Source organism: Anolis carolinensis, chromosome 3 (genome assembly GCF_035594765.1).
Source record: "Anolis carolinensis isolate JA03-04 chromosome 3, rAnoCar3.1.pri, whole genome shotgun sequence".
Lineage (NCBI taxonomy): Eukaryota > Metazoa > Chordata > Lepidosauria > Squamata > Dactyloidae > Anolis > Anolis carolinensis.
Window position 1 is genome coordinate 267,516,047 of NC_085843.1, and position 21,782 is coordinate 267,537,828.

General features: G+C 40.3%; 1 protein-coding gene and 1 long non-coding RNA gene across 2 annotated transcripts in view; one reads left to right on the forward strand and one right to left on the reverse strand.

Annotated features, from left to right (window-relative positions):
• Positions 1-11,021, reverse strand: part of LOC134297889 (uncharacterized) — a 29,411-nt gene extending 18,390 nt beyond the window's left edge. Inside the window, exon 1 of the long non-coding RNA XR_010004840.1 lies at positions 10,050-11,021. This is a non-coding gene — a long non-coding RNA (uncharacterized LOC134297889). The remainder of the gene's footprint in view (positions 1-10,049) is intronic.
• Positions 10,945-21,782, forward strand: part of LOC100555258 (multiple epidermal growth factor-like domains protein 6) — a 264,856-nt gene continuing 254,018 nt past the window's right edge. The window contains 1 exon segment of the mRNA XM_062976742.1: positions 10,945-11,303. Within this exon segment, the coding sequence (XP_062832812.1) occupies positions 11,230-11,303 (74 nt within the window). The 5' untranslated portion in view covers positions 10,945-11,229.

Here is a 21,782-nt window from a genome sequence, read left to right on the forward strand (position 1 = left end):
GACACTTGCCCCTCTCTCGCTGGGAGGAGAAAAACAGAAAATGAGCTCAGTGAATGAGGATGATAAATCTTAAATGTTACTATCAACATGTAGATCTACAGTAGACAAGTTGAGAAAACACAAGGCAATCACTTTTTGCTCCCTCCCTTTTTGTGCCTATTCAGGTTACCTGCAATAGTCTTAGTGCTTTAACTTCCACCTGAGAAGAAAGTCTAAATCACTGGATACTTATTTTATCATCATGACCATTACAAGGACACTAAAAACTATCCCATTGTTATAATCATATCGACATTGCAAATCCATGCTCAGAGGCAGAGAAAACAGTGATATCCTGAAAGCTGTCATGCACGTTAGTAGCTGGGGTGTCCTTAAAACCAGTGCAATTTCATCCCATAGCTTATACTACACAAATCAAACAAATGTATCCCTTTCTGTTGCTACATGATAGTCCAGCATCATAATTCTGCAGAAGTACAGTTTGAATCAGACAATGAAATAGCAGCTCATTGGACATTTACGTGGGTTAGTGAACAAATTACCCTGGGAGTGGGGGAAGGTAATAAATCATAAAGCTATGCTTGGAAATGATCACACAGAGAGGAACTGTGGGTTTTTCACTGGTAATATATGGATTAGCTCAATCCTCCCAACAGAGCAAAAACAAAAGACAGTTGGTGATGCATGGACAAAACTATTCCAAACACAGAGTCATCAACAAAGAAACAAGACAGCATGAAAAGACAGCATACAGCCTATCGCAGCATCCATAGAGTCATTTGGTCTGTAACTGCCACACACACACAGAGACAACATACAATAGGCATGCCCAGAGGTTATCCATTAACTATGTCATCGCTGCGAAGCTACACTTCATGCTGGGAAGTGAGGGGAGGAAGGCAAGAAAATTATGTGGTATTGAGGTTTCCAAAAAAGAGAAAGAGTTTTTTTTGTCCTTGACGATGTTTCAAAGTCTACTCAATTGCTCATATGAAACCAACTAAGTCCACTGGTCTACTAATTCCAGAAATGGCTCTTGGACAGAAATATTTCCCTGTCCTGCTGTCTGTTGTTCTTCAATGCCACTTGGCGGGTAGCTAAAGTCTTGTACTATAATTGTTTTCCAGTCTGAAACCATGTCCTTCCACTTCAGTGTCATTACCCCTACTGGTATTTCTGCATTAGTCAGACAGACATCAAGGGAAATTAATTCAGTAAATGACAACTAATTCTTGTTATTGTGTGCCTTCAAGTAGTTTCTGACCTATGGCGACCCTATCATGGGTTTTGGGGGCTGAGAGTGTAGGATGTGGGTCACCCAATGAGTTTTTATGGACAAGTGGGAAATCAAACCTTATTCTCCAGGGCCATAGTCCAATGCTCAAACTACTTCAGCATGTTGGCAATGTAACTACAAATTTAATACAATGCCCACAGGTATCAACTACAGGGCATTCATTGATGGTTACCAGGCTACCAATCCCCCTAAGGTATTTTTGTACTAAAAATCACTGGCATATAAACATGCATCAAAGAGAATCGCTTGCTTAAAGCTGGATTCAAGGGAAGCCCCAGCTTCTAGGACCATCTTTATTTCCAGTAATGCTTCTGAGCAACACTTTGGCTGCCGGGACATTCTAAGGAAATAAAAATGGTGAGTGAAGGCAGTTTAATGTTTCCTTTTCAAGTGACAAAGCTGGTCAGTAAAATAGATAATCTGGTCAGTGGCGGGGAATATCTCCCTGGAAACTTAATGGAAGCAGAAGGGCATTAGCAAATATTTTTCCATATGCTGTTGTGCTTTGGCCATTTTGGGGACAGGGATTTTTCTTCACTGTGATGTCTAAAAGAGGCTGTTCTATTGGTCTGATGTTGTTTTGCTTTTGCCTGGTTTCTCTTTGTTTTTGTCTTTGGATATTTTGGCTTGTAAGAGCAGCTATGGATGAACTAAATAAATTTGACAAGTAAAGATGTATCACAAAATTCCAAAGCCAGGTTCCTCTATGTATGGTTGGGAAATCTGAATGGTAAAGAAAGTTGACAGGAAAAGAATAAATTCTCTTGAAACACGGTTCTGAAAGAGAGTGATATAGGCAGCATGAGCTGTCATAATGATCAACAAATAGACCCTAGAGCAAACCAAGCACAACTTTATCAAAGAGCTAACATTAAAATGAGGGTATCTTACTACTGGCACATTATGAGAAATGTGTCACTAAAAAAGATTATAATGCTCAGTAAAATTGATGTAGGAAAAGAGGAAAGTGGCATTTCTGTGTGGTTTACTTGTGGCACTGAATATACAAGACCTGAGTAGTACTTTTAATAACAGGATCTCCCTCGTTCATAATGCTGCCAAAAGTCAAAGCCAACCAAACAGCCCATAAGAAATATCATAGGTATCATAGGTATTTTAGGACTGAGTGTTTAGATCTTTGTGTGTACAGATACAAATGAAATCAATTGGGCCCCTTCTATGTTTTGTGGGGGCAGATATAGCCTTTGATATTTTGCATATGAAGACAAGTCATCTAATAGAGTCAACTAGATAGCAAGTTCTTGATATCAAAGTCAGAATCCCAAGTTTGTAGCAAGAGCAATTTTTAAGGTGAACTAGAAACACAGTTTGAGTGGTAATAACATAATGACATATCTAGCTGTGAATAGGAGTGGCTGTCGCAGTTTGTCTGCAAGCTGAGTCTTGCTTCCTGCTGACACTTTTGCTGTTGTCAAAACACATGTATAAACTGTATCTTAATTCTATGAGCAGGCATGCATAAGACTGCAAAATAAGCGTGTAGGTCTATTAACTAGAACAGAGGAAATATTGAAGGTGTAATCCTGCTGGGTATTGTATGTGGAGGATGCTATCTTGTCCTTCACCTCACCAAAAATGTTTTGGTCATTCCTATTGCACTCTTTCTGGTTTTCCATTATATCTGTAGTTTGTTGCTGTGGCAACTGAATATTGTGCAAACTGAATCCTGGGCTAATCATGGCACTACTAATATACCTACAGTAAAACAAGAACAACAGCATGGCAGAAGGCAGAGGTGACGGAAGAAGTAATATGCCAAAGCAAATCAGGAAACAAAGCTCCACATGCTGTTATATGGTCATTTGCTTTATTTATTAAAAAAACCACACCATGTTTCAGCCACTACCAGAGTTGGCCTTCCTCCAGGACTACACTTTGCACATAAATTTCTGGAGTTGTATAATAAACTCCACTAAGCAATTCTTTGGGCAGCAGTAATATGGGCACTTGCTGGAAGGCAAAGGAGTTGCAGTTACAAAAGACAGCTTTGTCAGGAGATAAACCTTCCCTTCTGGATTCTGACCTTCTTGGGAGCGGGTAATACCTCTTTTCTGGTAGTGGAGAAAGCTTTCTTTGCTATACTTTTACCACTACAGTAGAGTTTCACTTATCCAACATAAACGGGCCGGCAGAACGTTGGATAAGTGAATATATTGGATAATAAGGAGGGATTAAGGAAAAGCCTATTAAATATCAAAATAAGTTATGATTTTACAAATTAAGCACCAAAACATCATGTTATACAACAAATTTGACAGAAAAAGTAGTTCAATATGCAGTAATGCTATGTAGTAATTACTGTATTTACGAATTTAGCACCAAAATATCACGATGTTTTGAAAACATTGACTATAAAAATGCGTTGGATAATCCAGAACGTTGGATAAGTGAGTGTTGGATAAGTGAGACTCTACTGTACTATGTAGCACTCTGTAAAGTGCCTTACAGCAGTCTAATAGATGATTGCACCAGCAACAGGATTTTGGGGCCTCTTCCACACAGCTAAATAAAATCCCACATTTTCTGCTTTGAACTGGAATATATGGCAGTATGGACTCAGATAACCCAGTTCAAAGCAAATATTGTGGGATTTTCTGCCTTGCTATCCTGAGTTATATGGTTGTGTGGAAACTTGGTCAGCAAGTTCAGTAGCTCAGTAGTTTAATCCGCCGCGCTACCAGGGGCTCCTCAATGGCAAATAAAAAGCAATACATTGTATATAAAATGTACAAATAAAACATATAAACACAATAAAACTCTTGAAATGAGTTATGTAAAGTCTAGAGAGTGCTTTCAGCAAGAATTCAGCAAGAGACCTCCCAGAAAAGGAGGAAAGCTTTTTCCCAAGAGCCAAAGCTTTGCATCTACACTAGAGGCAGAATGCAGACCCCTGGCCTTGATATCTCTGTGTGTACATGCCTTCAAATTATTTGCCAGTTCATGGTGACCCATCATTTCATAGTATTTTCTTAGGTAAGGAACACTCAGACGTGGTTTTGCCAGTTCCTTCCTCTGAAACATAGCCTCCAGTGTCTGATATTCATTGATGGTGCCCCGTTGAAATATTAATCCTGTTAAGCTTCCAAAAAGGAATCTGCTGCCTTTAGACACCTTGACTCTCCTTTATAAGGATCTTTTATGAGGTCTGCAAAGACAACAGTGACAGCATATGTACAACAAACACATGTGGGTATGAATATAGCTATTGCCTAGAAACAAGAAATCAATCTGCTTGTATTCATGTTCCATGCCCAGTTGATTGGTAGCATTCAACATTGCATTTGTTCTATTATTTCGGAATTACATATCTGAAATTTTCTTTGGAGGTTGACTTGTGGACTGGAAGAAGATTTTGTTTTAGTCTAATCTGGGACATAAATACATGCATGCGTGCACATCTTAGGGTATTTTCCAAATAAATGCTTTTTGGTAACTTTTTCAGCATTCTAATGCTTCAGCACTCTTTATACCTCAATTCTTAATTGTTTCCTTCCTCCTATTCCCAAAACAATAGTTAGAATTGTATGTCACTTAGTATTCTTGGGGTTTTTTTTAAGGTTGTCTACATAAGACAGTCCACTGAGGCTATACACAAATACAAGCAAAGAACCCATTTTTAATTGTCTTTAATTGGGAAAAATTAATTCATTTTGTTACGGGAGTGTTGTGTGGTTTCCAGAGTGTATGGCCATGTTCTAGCAGCATTTTCTCCTGACGTTTCACCTGCATCTGCGGCTGGCATCTTCACCTGGTATTTGATCCTCTGAAGATGCCAGCCACAGATGCAGGTGAAATATCAAAAGAAAATGCTACTAGAACACGGCCATAGAACCCGGAAACTACACAACACTCCAGTGCTTCTAGCTGTGAAAGCTTTCAACAATACATTTTGTTACACTTTTAGACCAGGTATTTGTAGTAACTTACAAGAAAATGGGGCCTTGCAATGTTATTGCATAAACTTTTTCTGAGGAGTATATCGTTGTCCTAATGTTTATTTATTTATCCTTGGGTGCAACCATATAAGGGAGAAATCCTAGTTATAAGCAGCAAGACTGAGTAAGCATGCATAGGATATGACTGCCCACAGACATTTTTAAAATACAGAGCCAAAAATCATTTTAAAATTTGATTTAAAAGAATGCCAAAAAATTCTTTTTGTGAATGTTCTCAAGTTTATTTTTAAGAGTCACCTTGTTGGTAGGCTAATAAATCTTTGCAGACAACGGGCTGGGGGAAATGATTTCTGGTGTATTTTCGGCTGATTTTTCCTCTCTTGTTTTCGGTCTCTGTGGGAGCTTCAAGTTAGTTCTAGGTTAAGATGATATATCAGCTGTAATTAACAGTGCAACAGTGCAAGGGATATCTCATCAGAAGTAAACCCCACTGAGTTCAATAAAACTAAGTTTTGCCTGGTGTAAATATGCTCTAAAGTTGCCCCAGATCCAGCACATTCATGCTGAATCCAGGGTCATTCTCTAGACAGCCCAGAACCACATCCAGTCCACTGTGCTAGGATCTCCTCTGTGTCACTCCTACTGCTAGCAAGGCACAAAGCTTTTGCCAATCTTTGTGGATGCCTCCGGTAATGTTAGAATAGGATACTCACATGACCAGTGAAAAGGAGGGTGATTTCCCCTCCTAATTGCAGGTAACATGGGCACACCATTCTCACAAAGGCAAGCATATTGAACAGAGCTCTGTAGCGAACTAGAATTGGTGGCAGCAACACAAGCATATTCCAGCCCCTTTCCCTGCACTGATGAGACAAACTATTACAAAGTTTCAGATAAATTAGTATCAAGGCCCAAATATCAGATGCCACCTAATCTTGGAAGCAAAGCAGGGTCAGGCCTGGTTAGTAATTGGATGGGGGACTGCCTAGAAATACCAAGTGCTGTAGGTTGTATTTCAGTGAAAGACAATAACACATGACCTCAAAGTATCCCATGCCCAAGGACCTCATCCCATGAGTGGGGGGAGAGTGGGAGAAAGCAGAGGGAACTGTCCTACTTCATTCTCTACCACCAAGGTCCATCTCCTCGGATAGCCAGTCATCCTATGTTTTTTCCTCATCTTTCCCTGTTTTCTCCCATTTTTTTCAGTCTGTTCTCCATTCCATATGCTTCAGAAATGGAGTCCCACCGGAAGTACGCTTACATCATGTAGTGGCCTTTGTGGTACTCTTGTTTCCAAGGTGCGTGGAAATGGATCCCAGACTGCATGTGATGAGTTTGTTAAAAAAAACCTTATGAAATTAATGATGTTGCCATATTTAGAAGGTAATTTGAAGGTGCATGCACATATATTCCCCTTTCCATCCCTTTTACTTTCCTGGCTGGACGGAGTAGGAGGTGGAATTTGCACCCCTAGAGAGTGAGGTCCAGATTGGCAACTGAATCCCTTCTCTTGGTCTTTTCATCAATAGGAATATAGTAGCATCAATAGAAGTATAGTGCCTATACCAAGGGAAGCAACAGTACCCCTGTTTTGCTTTGGTCAGACCTCACCTGGAATACTGTCTCCAGTTCCGGGTGGCACAATTCCAGAAGAATATTGACATGCTCAAAGAAGGGTGTCCAAAATTGTAAAAGGTCAGGGAAGCCAAGCCCAATGAGGATCACCTTAGGGAGCTGGGTTTATTGATCTTAGAGAAAAGAAGGCTGAGAGGGGACGTCTATGTTTAAATATATGAAAGAATGTCATAACAAGGAGGGGGCATACATGTTTTCTAGGACACAGAACAATTGATTCAAATTGCAGGAAAAGAGATCCTACCTAAACATTATGAAGGACTTTCTGAGGGTAAGAGGTGTTTGACAGTGGAATATTCTGCTTTGGACTCTAGTATAATCTCCTTCCCTGGAGGTTTTAAAGCAGAAGCAGGATGGTCATCTATCACAAATGCTTTAATTGTGTGTTCCTGCATGGCAGGAGGTTGTATTGAATAGTCCTTGTGTTTTATTCCAACTCAATGATTCTATGATTCTATCTTTCTCTCACTGGTCTCCAAGGTGCTACAGGATCTCGTTGCATACACATACTTTCCAAGAGAGCAGTCTTGCTTTGAGATTCCTCTCCCTTGCCCTGAAGACCAAGAAATAGAATCCTGGCTCAGATGTTGCTTCTCCAGTTTTACACAGAATATAAAATGTCAGCTTTCAAAGATATTTTATTACCATTTCCCTTTGGTTTATCTGTCATGATTTCACATCTGTTTCATGAATTTGCTGTTGCTTGCATAAGTGAGTTTTACAATATTTCAAATGCCACTGACTTTGAGTTCCTTGAAAAGGAATGCAAGCCACACCTGCTGAAATTCCTTCTTCCATACTACTATTAAGTTACAGAAGTCCTGTCCCTTTTTCATGTGCTACGAGAGGATGTTTAATTGTTTAAAAAGCCTAATGCATTGCAGTCTGTGAATATAATAAAGTGACATATAAATATACATCTATAAATGTCAGATAATCATTCAATCATTGTACACCACAATGCAGCCTGCAATTACCTATTCAAAAAACAGTGCAGAATATTTCAATAAAACAATTTGCATTATAATGTACCTTGGACAGTTCTTTCAGTAAGTCCTAGGAAAATTGCAGTGTACAATTAGTATGTACTTTCTGAAATTGACATGGGTGCATTTATCTGTTGTGGGTAATGATTGAGTCATTTGTTTCAGTTTGTTTTGCATCAGTTTGCTAGAATACGTCAGGACACACAAAAACCAAATAGGGAAATTGACAGGTTGACAATGTGGTGTAGTGGTTTTAATGCTGGACTATAATGGTGGAGACCAAGATTTAAATCCCTGCTTGACCATGAAACCCACCAGTTGGACAAGTCACACTTTCTCAGACTCGGAGGAAGGCAATGGCAAGTCTTCTGAACAAATCTTGCCAAGATAACCCTGTGATAGATTCACCTTAGGATTGTCAGAGGTCATTAGCAACTCAAAATCACACAATTGTGTGGTTATTATCCAAGGGTTGCAATTTAAATAGCCAGATCACCAGGTCCCTTTTGAAGTAGTAAAAAGCCTTATGATTAAAACTATTTAAGCTGGAACCCGGCATTCACTTATCTGGGAGTCATTGCCCTCTGACTTGGTGGCATAAACGACTTCTGAATAAACACACACAGGATTGTACCAGGAATGTATGGACCAGCCCATTAAATTCCATCCATGTTATTATTCTAAGCATATTAAACCCTTGCTAAATGTTTCTTTTCTTTTCTTTTTTTTAAAACTGTTTTAAGTATCTGTGCTTATACAGTTTGGAAGCTATACTTCTGCTTTCCACATTCTGCAGCCAGAACTAACATGCACAGTTAGTTGCACGGTTAATTTTAATGGCAGATTTTGACACTTCCTGATGCAGAATTTGCAACTCATTTCAAGTCTTTGATCAGTCAGGCATGGTGAAATGAAGTGGCCAAGGTATGGTGTTTATTCCGAACAGGCTTTGCATACTTAGGCACCGATGGAAATACAACAAATCAGAGGACTATATCCAACTGTGAATTTCAGCTAGAGTAGTCCCTGGACATGATGAAAAATCAGTGGTGGCAGCTGGTGAATTAGGCAGCAAATCTGCTCTAGACTTTAGTCTGAACTGTAAAAAAGCTCTTCAAGGTGCTGAATAGCTTATTCATTTGACTATTGTGCTTTTGTTGTGTAGTACAGACAGACATGAGAGAAGACTCCCACAAGGATGGTAAAAACATCAAAACATCCGGGCGTCCCCTGGGCAATGTCCTCGCCGACAGCCAATTCTCTCACACCAGAAGCGACTTGCAGTTTCTCAAGTCACTCCTGACATGAAAAAAAAAGTGGCCAAAGTACTTCATCTTTGCCTCTAACATCCTTCCAGTAAGCAGTTGGGCATTATTTCCTGGAGGATGGACTGGTTGCACTCTCAGAATTTTCCTCCAGCACCAGAGTTCAAAAGTGTCTATCTTCCTTCGCTCAGCCTTCCTTATGGTCCAGCTCTCCACATCCATAGGTTACTATGGGGAATACCATTGCTTTGACTATGCGGACCTTCATTGCCAGTGTTATGTCTCTACTTCTCACTATTTTATCGAGATTGGTCATTGTTCTCCTCCCAAGAAGTAAACATCTTCTGTTTTCCTGGCTGCAGTCTATGTCTGCAGTTATTTTCAGTCCTAGAAATACAAAGTCTGTCACTGCCTCTATGTTTTCTCCCTCTATTTGCCAGTTATAAATCAATCTGGTTGCCACAATCTTGGTTTTTTTAAATGTTTAACTGTAACCCAGCTTTTGCATGTCCTTCTTTCACCTTGATTATAACGACGGCTAAAGACCTTATAAAACTACAACCCTCATGATTCCATAGCATTGAGCCATGGCAGTTGAAGTGGTGTCTGTCTGCATTAGTTTTACAGTGTAGGTGCACCCCTTGGCCAGGTAGATCTATAGGTCAGGCATGGGCAAACTTTGGCCCTCCAGGTGTTTTGGACTTCCTAACAATTGTGGAAGTTGAAGTCCAAAAAACCTGGAGGGCCAAAGTTTGCCTGTGCCTGAACTGTATGTACCCTGTTTCCCCAAAAATAAGACATCCCCTGAAAGTAAGACCTACTAGAGGTTTTGCTGAATTGCTAAATATAAGGCATCCCCCTAAAGAAAGACCTAGCAAAGTTTTTGTTTGGAAGCATGCATGCCAAACAGAACACCAGAGCATGCAGGATTGGTAAATGTACGTACCATAGACTGTTGTATTTGGAAATAATAGTAGTAACAATAAATTCTTGATAGGATTCACAGTTTGTCTGGTTCTATTTGCCAGTTATCAATAGGTGTAGTTGCCATGATCTTGGTTTTCTTGATGTTTAACTGCAACCCAGCTTTTGCACTTTCTTCTTTCAGCTTGGTGATAAGGCTCCTCAGTTCTTCCTCACTTTTGGCCATCAGAGTGGTATCGTCTGCATACCTAAAGTTGTTAATGTTTCTTCCAGCAATTTTAACTCCGGCCTTGGATTCCTCAAGCCCCGCATGTACAGTATACAGTATAATAAATGTGAATTCTTCTTCATGGAAAAACAAGACATCCCCTGAAAAGAAGACCTAGTGCATCTTTGGGAGCAAAAATTAATACAGTATTAATTCCCGGGAAACACCGGTAGTGAGAAGCATTCCTTTCAGTATGGAGGCGTCAGCACCATGGACAGTTCCTCGGAGCCGATTGACCCCTCTGCTGACACACAAGCCAGCAGCTTGTCAGATGATCTCCATGGTTGCTTCCCTCCCTCTAAGACCCTGATTTCCAAACCCTAATTCAGTTCAGCTCCCTAGTTCAGCTCCCAGAAGCCTCACCTGCCTTGGCGATTTGGAAGATTTGGAGCAGGCATGGGCAAACTTGGGCCCTCCAGGTGTTTTGGACTTCAACTCCCACCATGGTGTTGAAGTCCAAAACACCTGGAGGGCCCAAGTTTGCCCATGCCTGCTTGAAGGTATTTCAGAGCCAAGAGCCTCTGCCCTCCAGCTCTTTCCCCGCGACCTAATTGTGGGCAGGGCCAGGAAGTGGCGAGGCCTCTCATTGGTTCCGTGGGGCTTCAAAAGTCCTTGAATGGGAGGCGGGGCTCCGTGTCCGCCTGTTGCTCCCGCGGAAGAGGAGGCGGAGGCAGCGCCGCGTGGGAGCCTAGAAAGCGCGCACCGGGTCTCTTCGCTCTCCAGTTGCCGCAGGAGCAGCAGCGGAGCCTTGCTCTCTCTCTCTCTCTCCCGCCTCTGCCTCTCTGCTCAGCCCTCCCGGTGCGGATGCTCCGCGCCCGAAGCGGGACAGAGCTCTCCAGCTTCTCCCCCTCGATGCCAGTCCCTTCTCGGCCAACCTGGCCCCGGGCGTTGAACTTCCCGCCCGCCTCCTTCCTCCGCTTCTTCGGCTCTCGAGATGAGTCCCGTCGGAGCGTGGCTTCTCTGCACCGTCGCTAGCCTGGTGGCCGCGGGGCCACTTCACCCCGGCATGTAAGTATGGAAAAAGGAGACTAGGATCTGTTCCATAGAGGCTTCTTAAGGAATTGGTAAAAATATTGCCGGGAGGAGCGAGAATACGATTTGGACCGCTTTCTTTCCCAATTTGAACCAAACTCTGTACCCTTTGCCTTGCTACTTGGGTGTCTGCGTCTTCAAACCGCCCATTTCTGTGAATTTTATAAGATTTTCTTCGAGAAGGAATGCACAGAAATGGTTTTGTCCATTCCTTCCCCTGGAAAAAAATACAGCTTATTGTATTTTTCGTTGTCAGTCTCCCATCCAAGTACGAACCAGAGTTGTCCCTGCTTAGCTTCCAAGCTCCAAGGGATCTATGTGTTGTCGAAGGCTTGCATGGCCGGGATCACAGGGTTGTTGTATGTTTTTCGGGCTGTATGGCCATGTTCCATAGAATCATAGAATAGTAGAGTTGGAAGAGACCTCATGGGCCATCCAGTCCAACCCCCTGCCAAGAAGCAGGAAATCGCATTCAAAGCACCCCTGACAGATGGCCATCCAGCCTCTGCTTAAAAGCCTCCAAAGAAGGAGCCTCCACCACAGTCCGGGGGAGAGAGCTCCAGAAGTATTCTCTCCTGACATTTCGCCCACATCTATGGCAAGCAGATGTGGGCGAAACACCAGGAGAGAATACTTCTGGAACATGGCCATACAGCCCGAAAAACATAAAACTACCCTCCAAGGGATCTGTCTCTATGAATTTAATTGGGATTCCATAGGGAATGAACACTCAGAGGTGTTTTGTCAATTCCTTCCTCTGCGCTTTTCCTTGTCAGTTGGTTTCCCCTCCAAGTTCTAGCCCAAACTAGCCTTGCTTAGTTTCCAAAATCAAAGGGATGTGGTGCCTTTAGGGCAGGTATGGGCAAACTTGGGCCCTCCAGGTGTTTTGGACTACAACTCCCACAATTCCTAACAGCCGGCAGGCTGTTAGGAATTGTGGGAGTTGTAGTCCAAAACACCTGGAGGGCTCAAGTTTGCCCGTGCCTGCTTTAAGGTGTTCAGGTGATATCCATGCTATGTGTTGTTGAAGTCTTTCATGCCCAGAATAGCTGCGTTGCTGTGAGTTTTTTGGGCTGTATGGCCATGTTCCAGAAGCATTCTCTCCTGACGTTTCGCCCACATCTATGGCAGGCATCCTCAGAGGTTGTGAGGTCTGCTGGAAACTAGTCAAGTGCTGTTTATATATCTGTGGGATGTCCAGGGCGGGAGAAAGAACTCTTGCCTGTTTGAGGCAAGTGTGAATGTTGCAATTGGCCACCTTGATTAGCATTGAAAAGCCTTTCAGCTCCAAACATGGCCATACAGCCCAGAAAACTCACACCAACTCAATATCCATGCTAGTTAGCTAGATTTTGTTGCTAATATACCTGCATAGAATGCCTGCTTTTTTCTTCCTTCTGAATGACATGTGCTGATACAAAGGCTGTAAGCATAAGAAGTGGAGATGCAGGTACAGCAGTTGACCCCTTTCTGCCCTGTGGCAGGTGAGATCTCTTTTTCTTCTTCCCCTCCTGACTGGCACTGTCTTTCTCAGAGAGACAATAGGAGAAAACTCTTAAGTGTCTGTTTCTTGCAAATGCCAAGGAATGAACCTGGGAACTTCTGCTTGAGCAGGAAAAGCAGAGCAAGGGGAAAAAAAGCACTCCTTGCTTTAAGGTTAATCTCCTGTGCCCCCTTTTTTAATGGGATCAAGTCCCACGGAGTCTATCTGTTTATGGGTTTGGAAGGTGGACTACATTTTTGAAGACTGGGGTTGGAATCACTGTTCAGACATGGAAATCCTGGGGGTGAGATTGGGCAAATCTCATTTCTCAGCCTCAGAAGAAGACAAAGGTAACCAAACAAACCTTACCAAGAGAATCATGGTATGGTTGGCTTAAGAAAGGAGGAAACCATGAAAATGAACAAAATCTGTATTAAAGTATTTAAAAACCCCTCTAAAATCAGGACAGTAAATAAAGAACAACACTCTGAAAACAGGGAAATTCCAGACATGAAACAATCAGCTAACATCTCCCAACAAAGGATTCCCCCAGGCAGGAATCAGCAAAGCTTTGAAGCTGCAAGGCTTTTCAATGCTCATCAAGGTGATTAATTGCAACATTCACACTTGCCTCCAACTGACAAGAGTTCTTTCTCCCACCCTGGACATCCCACAGATATATAAACCTCACTCGCCAAGTTTCCAATAAACCTCACAACCTCTGAGGATGCCTGCCATAGATGTGGGCAAAATGTCAGATGAGAATGCTTCTAGAACATTGCCATACAGCCTGGAAAACTCAAAGCAACCCAGTGCTTTTAGGTTGTTTACAAATTGGAAATGTTTTGAAGGCATAGTACAACAACAGCAGAAAAAAAATGGCACTCCAGACAGCTCAAGGGAATAAAATTTGAATCAAAGCAAATTGTTAAGTTGAAAGACAGATTAACAGTGCAGTTCATAACATCAATAAAAACTGCAGCTCTCAAATAGTTAGGACCATTTCTCCATAAACTGGGTATACGATCTCAGCTAGGGTTTAGTAATTTTTACTCTTCTAAGCATTTCTCAAGTAAAGTAGTTAAGACAATACAATATTCCATCACCCTCCAAATACTGTTACTCTGAAGTCTCATTGACTGTTCAGGTCACTGATGGAATTCAAAACTGTTCTGCACAAGAAAAAATTTGCACTAAAGCAACTGCATGTCTTTGTGTGTGTATTGTCGTAAGTTACACATTTTTTGCTGTGATAGCTGATAAAGTATGTAGTTGTGCCCTGTCCCTGATGTCTTTGTTGTACAGTCATCATATGGGAAATTGCCGTGATTTGCAACCTTGGGAGCAATGTAGTGTGGTTTACTTCTGAGTCAACATGTAGCAGTGCACAGTTCATCTCTTCATAAAGTGGAGTGTGGATTTTGAACATCACCACTTGTGCAATGTGGTATAAGTAATGTATCTTGATACAATTTTTTTTTCTCTTTAAATGTTACTGGCAAAATTGTGTTGCATTTCCCAAGCAATGACAGGGAAAACGTTTGATGTGACAGGTACTTAGTGTACGGAAATTGTGCTCAGATTACAGCATTATAACTGATTTGCTTTGGTATGTATATATATATATGTGTGTGTGTGTGTGTGTGTGTATATATTTCCTTCAGATGATTTTGATTCTGATACTGAAATGCAGTTAATCAAAGAAAGAGACTACAAGGAATACAAAGTTATCTCAACAGGAAATATATACACTCTTATGGAGTTTAGTTATATTCACAACATTCAAGGTCCTGGTGCAGACGACATCGTTTTTGACACAGAACTTACGCATCCCTGTCCTCTTGTGCAATAAATCTCCTTTTTTGTGGTTTACTGAAACCACAGTTTAGTGTTTGATGGTTTCTTGTGATCAGAATATAGCATTACATCCACATTGGCATCAGCCAAGGTTTGCTGATGCACTTTGAGCCATGATTTCAAGGCAATCTGGGTTTCTTTCTGTCTCAATTAGTACTGGTGCTGATATAATGCTTTGAGAAGAAAGCAAGTCATGCATGGTTGGAAAATCTGTGGCCTGATCCTCTGCCTGTTATGGGATGGATGCTGGGAACCCTGATTTTGTCCTGTGTCAGAGGAATAAAAGGACTGAACTGCTGTTAGATAATCTCAGCTAGTGTTTCACACTAGGAGTGGTGACTTGACAAGAATGAAGGATTGGGAAGGGTTTAATTACATTGCATTAATTAATCGGAGTCAAAAAGGGTGGCTTTGTGCCTGCTGAGTGAAGTGCCTTGCCCATTCTCGTGTCTTCTATAACGGTTGAGTGACACTGTCTAGTCTGTTCTGCAGCCTACAATTGGGGTCAGCCCCATGGCAAAAAAGTTTAATTGGATTTCTTTTCCTTGACAGCTGCTTTGTGCAATAGTTGCAGACTCTGGGTCTCCAGGGGTTATTAAACAGAGAAGCGATTAGTGAGATGTGCAGTCCCGGGGTGCGGTGGGGAAAGGGAACAGCATAGTGGTACCAGCATGTTACAACCACTGTTTTCTGCATTATTCAGAGGAACTTTTTAAGGGCATGTTTCACAGGCTCTCTGCCTGCCATTTCCAGTTGCCATCTGATGAATTGTAGCAGGTCATGTCCCCTTGGAGTACCACCTGTCTCCTCATATTTAAGGGGCCAGTACTCAAACCATTCAATTAGAATTTGGGTAACTGCTTCAGCTCTTTATTGAGGGTGGGATGTATCCATGGGAGGATGGAAATATCAGTAGGCTTTTATCTTTCATCATAGAATCATAGCATCTTAGAGTTGGAAGGGGTTGCAAAGGACATCTAGTCAAACCCTTGCAATGCAGGAGTGCACATCTAATATTTTAGGTGATGCATGGGGTACTCTTTGGCAGAAAAGGTTAAAAGCCTTGCAAAACCTGGGATTCTACAGCATTGAGTCATAGCCATTAAAGTGTTGTCAAACTGCATTAATTCTACTGTGTAGATGTATCCTAGATCACAGACCTACCTAAGACGGATCTCAAAAGAGACAACTTGTGATATAGTTCAAATTATGCACACAAAGCAAGGGCAATGACATTTGTATTCTACGTATATTTGCATTCTACAATAAGAGCCCATCCGTCTTATTTTTAAGAAAACCTTATATTCCAGAATATACATATATACATACATACATACATACATACACACACACACACATATATATATATATATATTCTAATGCCACAGGCTTTAAGGAATGGCTGCAGTGGCTTTAAATAGAGAACAATTTTGTTGGGTTTTTTCTTTCCTATTTTACATTATTTTTAAAGATAAAGATTTAAATTTGGCAGATAGTTTCATTGCATTTTAACAATAGCGTGTTATATGGTTTTTATGCCTTTTTCTGTGTTTTCAACTACATCTGAATGCAATTTTCCTGCTTCTTGGCAGGGGGTTGGACTAGATGGCCCATGAGGTCTCTTCCAACTCTATGATTCTACAATCTGTTTTTATTTTTATATGACATCTTAAGGCCATATTTTGAAGCAACAGATACATTTTCTTGCTCAACCACATATCCTTACATGATAAACATATTAGATTTATAAAAAAACCCTGTTATTTTAATTTTAGTTTTCAGTTTAGTACAGAGCTCTGTAATAAAAATTCATCAAGGAAGAAAGGAAGCATGAAATAAAATAAGGAGAAAGTGTCACACAGACAAGGATATTGTCTCCTACCTTATTTTTCCCCAAAGGCACAAACATTTCCTTTTAGTTTAATTATTTTTCAAACATAAATTCCTGCTTGATATTGTACAAGATGTCAACATCATGATATTTTCTAGCAAACTGATCATTCTGAACCCAGAATATTTCCTCTTGGGGATGTTAAATATAGAAAAAGATAGAAACAAGGAAATTCTATTTAATTATCTTACCACTGCAGCTAGAATGAATTTTGCTAAATTCTGGAAAGATAAAGATAAGCCGGACGTAAGATGTTGGTTAATAAAGATCTGGGAAGTAATGAATATGGACACATTAACATATTTACTACAAAATAATGAAGGCAGACCAAAAAAACAGACAAACTGGGATATGATTAAAATTTATTTAAAAAAGGAAGAACATAGGGTGATAATTTAGAATATATGGAAAATAAGATTCACAATACAATCGAGAGTATAAACTAATGGAATCACATAAAATAAAGACACCGGATAGAAACGGTTGAAAGAACAAGAATATTTTGTTAATTATGATGGAACATGGCACTGTGCTAAGATGGAAGTCAACTTTTAAGATATAGTATGTTTGCTCTTTGTTGTTTTTGTTTTTATATATATATATATATATATATATATATATATATATATATATATTCCTTTCTTTTTATTTCTTTTTTCTTTTCTTTTCTTTTCTTTCTTTTCTTTTTTCGGGTACGTTCGTCTTCTCCACTATTATTATTCTTCCCCTCTCCTCACTTTGTTCTATAACAAATTTATTTTTATTGTATGTCGAAAGCACTAATAAAATTTATTTAAACACAAACTGATCATTTTTTTTCAAAGGGGGTGTGGAGGAATCGCCATTATTGGAATTTTAACTGGTTTCAATGAATTATCAATTGATTTCAAGTTTTTCCTCACCTACAAGGACTTTTGAATAATTCAAAGGCATTTTAAGTGCCTTCATTGCAAGTTTATAACCTGTAATTTGTTTTATTGAGACTGTAACTTTAAAAACCCTTTTAAACTAGCCCCTTTCTCTTCCCCTTTGAGTCAGAGTGAAAGCCTTGTATTTAAGTTCCATATAAACTAATGTATAAATCAACCTTTTGTATAAGTCAAAGGCAGGTTTTGAGATCAAAATTATAGATTTTGATATGAACTATGGAGACAGAAAAAAGCACAAATGCTGTCTCAGGAGGTCAGCCAGTCATGGCTGTTGCCATTGTCTCTTCATAGGAATTAAAGATGTCCAGAAGTAGTGACACAACAGAAAGAGTCAAGGAGATTAGTGCTCCTTTTAGGTTCTCCAGGAGTGAACCAAGTTCTTCTCCTTTCCCATTCTATTCAGAAGAGGGATGGTTCCTTTCTTGATAAGAAACCAATCATTTTTTCGTGTCAAGACATTAACCTATGGATAACCCAACTTTTTTGGGTTAATTTTGTGACTAAAATTTCTAGAATTATACATAACTATGTAAGGTAATTGCCTGGTAGACCTAGAACACAGTTGGAATTAATTGACCCTTCAAATGCTGTTGGAGCCCCCAGTGGCACAGCGTATTAAAGCGCTGAGCTGCTGAACTTGCTGACCGAAAGGCTGCAGGTTCGAATTTGAGGAGTGGTGTGCCGCTGTTAGCCCCAGCTTCTGCCAACCTAACAGTTCGAAAACATGCAAATGTGAGTAGATCAATAGGTACCGCTCCAGTGGGAAGGTAACGGCGCTCCATGCAGTCATACTGGCCACATGACCTTGGAGACATCTACGGAAAACACCGGCTCTTCGGCTTAGAAATGGAGATGAGCACCAACCCCCAGAATCGAATACAACTGGATTTAATGTCAGGGGGAAACCTTTACCTCAAATGCTGTTGGTCTGCAACTGCTAGCTAAAATATAAAATTATGAGGAAAGTTTGGAGCTGCAAATATATGACTTCATGATTCCCTTTCTTGTCATGGGTGGTGAGGGATTGCACACATAGAATCATAGATTTGGAAGGGATCTCATGGACTATCAAGTCGAACCTCCCTTCAATTCATAATCTTCAGCTAAAACATCCTCTGCAGATAGCTGCTCAGCCTTTTTTGAAGACATCCAGAAAGGAGACCCCACCACCTCTCTGAGCTATTGGTTCCATTGCCAAACTATACTTATTGTAAGATGTTCCTTCTAATGTTGAGTCTAAATCTTCCCTTCTGTAATTTAAAGCCATTAGACCTGATTCTACCCTCCTGAGGAAGCAAATAAAAGGCCCAATGTCATTCTCTGTGTGACAACCTTTGAGGTATTAAAAGAATAGAATCATGTCATCTCGCAATTTTCTCTTCACCAAGCTGAGCATGCCCAGCTCCTTATAGGTTTATTCTCCATAGTTCTTATCATTCTTATTGTGCTTCAATAAAGGGCTTTAGCTTTTGTGTCTTTAAAATGAGTTGCTCAGAATTGAATGCAGTACTCCAAATGAGACCCAACCAGTGGAAAATGTATTGGGACTATTACTTTTCTCGACATAGGCAAGCACATGGAATTGTTCAGAGAAGTGCCCCCCCCCCCCCCGACTTCACTCAGAATAGAAACAATACAGGCTTCTGAAGAGAGGGACAGATATCTCCACATTATCTCTACCAAGCCCCAACCGGTTGGTCAAATTGTTTGTGAGCCACCAACTTCTGTAGATGAGCTAATGTGGTACAGTGATGTGAATGGAACTAGTACTGTGGGAGATCAGTGTACAAATCTCCACCCAACTGTGGAAATCCATGGTTTGGCTCATCCAGCTGCTTTGAGCCAACAACAACAACAACAATAGAAATGGTGAATTTCCTATGAATACTTATTGCCAGGAAAACCTGTGTTAAATTTGCCCTACATTTCTCAAAAGTTAAAAGTGACTTGAAGGCACACAAGGACAATATTTGTAGGGCAAGACTGATATCAGAATAAAGCAGGAAGGTGGTAGGTAGAAAAAGTGTGTGTGTGTGTGTCTATTTAGAGAAAAAGAGACAGACAAGCAATAAACCTGTTCTGGTTAAAGTTGTGGATTGGTCATAGAAGATGTATCTTGTCACCACTGAGCCATAAAACTCAGTAGGTGACCATGAGACTGTCTCTTGGCTTCATGTTGGGTTGCCAGAATGAAAATTAGAGATGGGCCCTTTAAGTTTAATGGTTACATCGGAGCAGGAATTTCAGCAGGTGTTACTTGTTACCTGGATGCATGACAAGCAACACCTGATGATTTTCCTTCTACTATACAACCATTAAAGGTATGGGATCTCTCTCCAGTTTTCAATCTCTCAATCCTAATCTGACCTTCCTCACAGAGTTGATGCAAAGATGAAGAAGAGGGCCACCTTAAACTAACTGCAGGACAGATGGGATATTAAATGCAACAACTAAATAGTAAGTAAGGTATGAAAAACTGAGGACTAATCTTCTAGGCTATTTAAGTGATATTTAAAATGATTATTTTTTTCATTTTCAGAGGGGGAGACTAATTTGGATACTCTTACAAACCATTCCTACTCTGATTATCAAGTGATAATTGCATCTAGCTTGTCATTAACACATTTGAGATGGCAACATCTTCTTTGTTTCCCACATTGACTCATATTAAAACTTATTTATATATTACCCATAGAGTGAAATGCCTCAACTGCAGTAAAAAATGAGTTTTCTCTTAGTCTCTCTCTGTGATAAAAAAATATATCAAGAGATGGCTGTTAAATTCTTTGAAGATGATTTCTTTGTGCTACAGCCTAAATGGTGAAGCCACAAAATTACTTCCTGTGTTCCATTTTGTATTTCCAGTGGACCAAACTGCATTAACTTTTCAGCAAATGACTTTGGTGAAGTGTTCTCATTTGGAGAAAGTGGCCTAAAATGTCAAGAAAATCAGGTGTCTTGAATTGAACAGAATTGCCATCAAACGATTTAGGAGTTTGGGTAAGATAGAGCCTGAGTTTCTGTAAGTGTTGACAAAAAGGGAACTGCTCAGAAGCATAGTTTAAGTAGGAATAATCAGAAAAAGTCCATGAAAGCCGAGTCCTAAAGTTGTACTGGACCTGTCTTTGTGCGGATGCATTTAATGAGCATTGCATTTTTAAAAAGTAAATAGCAGCTATTAGGTGAGTTCTTATGGTTAAGGTTTAACCCCAATTGTGAACAAATCCAATCATTTTACCCCTTCAAGTGCCATAGAATCCCCATTTAAAATAATCAGATACACCAAAACCTCTCTACTGTGGTTCCATCAGATGAGTTTAGATCTTGGCTGATAGTTTCAGTTCATTTATCCTCTCATGATGCAAATAGCAGATGTGCTTAATTCCGATTTTCATTAGAACCAGTCTGTGAGTGAATGCGTAGAAAGAGTTAGGATCCCTTTCCAAGTACCATAGGCTTCTTCTTGCTACCTCCTTCCTGTAGTTATGTATATGGTTTTTAAAAATGTATTGATACCTTCTATTAATGTTACATCTAGAAAAAACAGGATTCTATTATAACCAACTATACTGTTGGCATGTGTGCCTGACTGCAAAATGGGATATAATCAGAAGCTGCCTCCAAAAACCCTTACTGAGCATGGATGGCAAAACAGAGAAGAGGAAAGCAGATAAGCTTGGCATACCAGTTGTCTCCAGTGTATTGAGCATTCAAGTGGACTGTAGAAAGGTCAGATGTTAAAGAAGCAATACCCCAGGAAGAATCCAGTGGGATAACTGAGATATTCCTGTACTGCTCCCCTTTTTTGGCAGCAAGAATAATTGTACAATTACAGTGAGCCTTTGGTATGGCTGATGTTTGGTTCCAGGACACCCCTTTGCCCCCAATAGATACTAACATCCATGGGAGCTCAAATCCTATTATGTACTATGATGCAGTAAAAAGGATATCCCTAATATAAAATGGCCAAACCAAGGTTTGCTTGTTGGATTAAATAAAACTGAGCTGTGGATGATGGAATCTATAGATACAGAATCCTTGGATGTGTAGGGCCAGCTGTTACAGCATGTTACACATTGATGATATCTGAATCTTGAGATGCCTGCCTTATTCTGCTTAGTGGCGAGTCTGGTGCTTCATGAAATTAAAGTGCAGCGAACTGTACAATATACTGTAGGTAGGGTAGATGTTACATATGATTTCATGTTTAAAGTTTGTCTATTATAGTCATTTCCCTTGTTAAAGGATCTATGGCAAACTTTTTCGGAGCCTGGGAAAGTCATGCTGAGTAGACA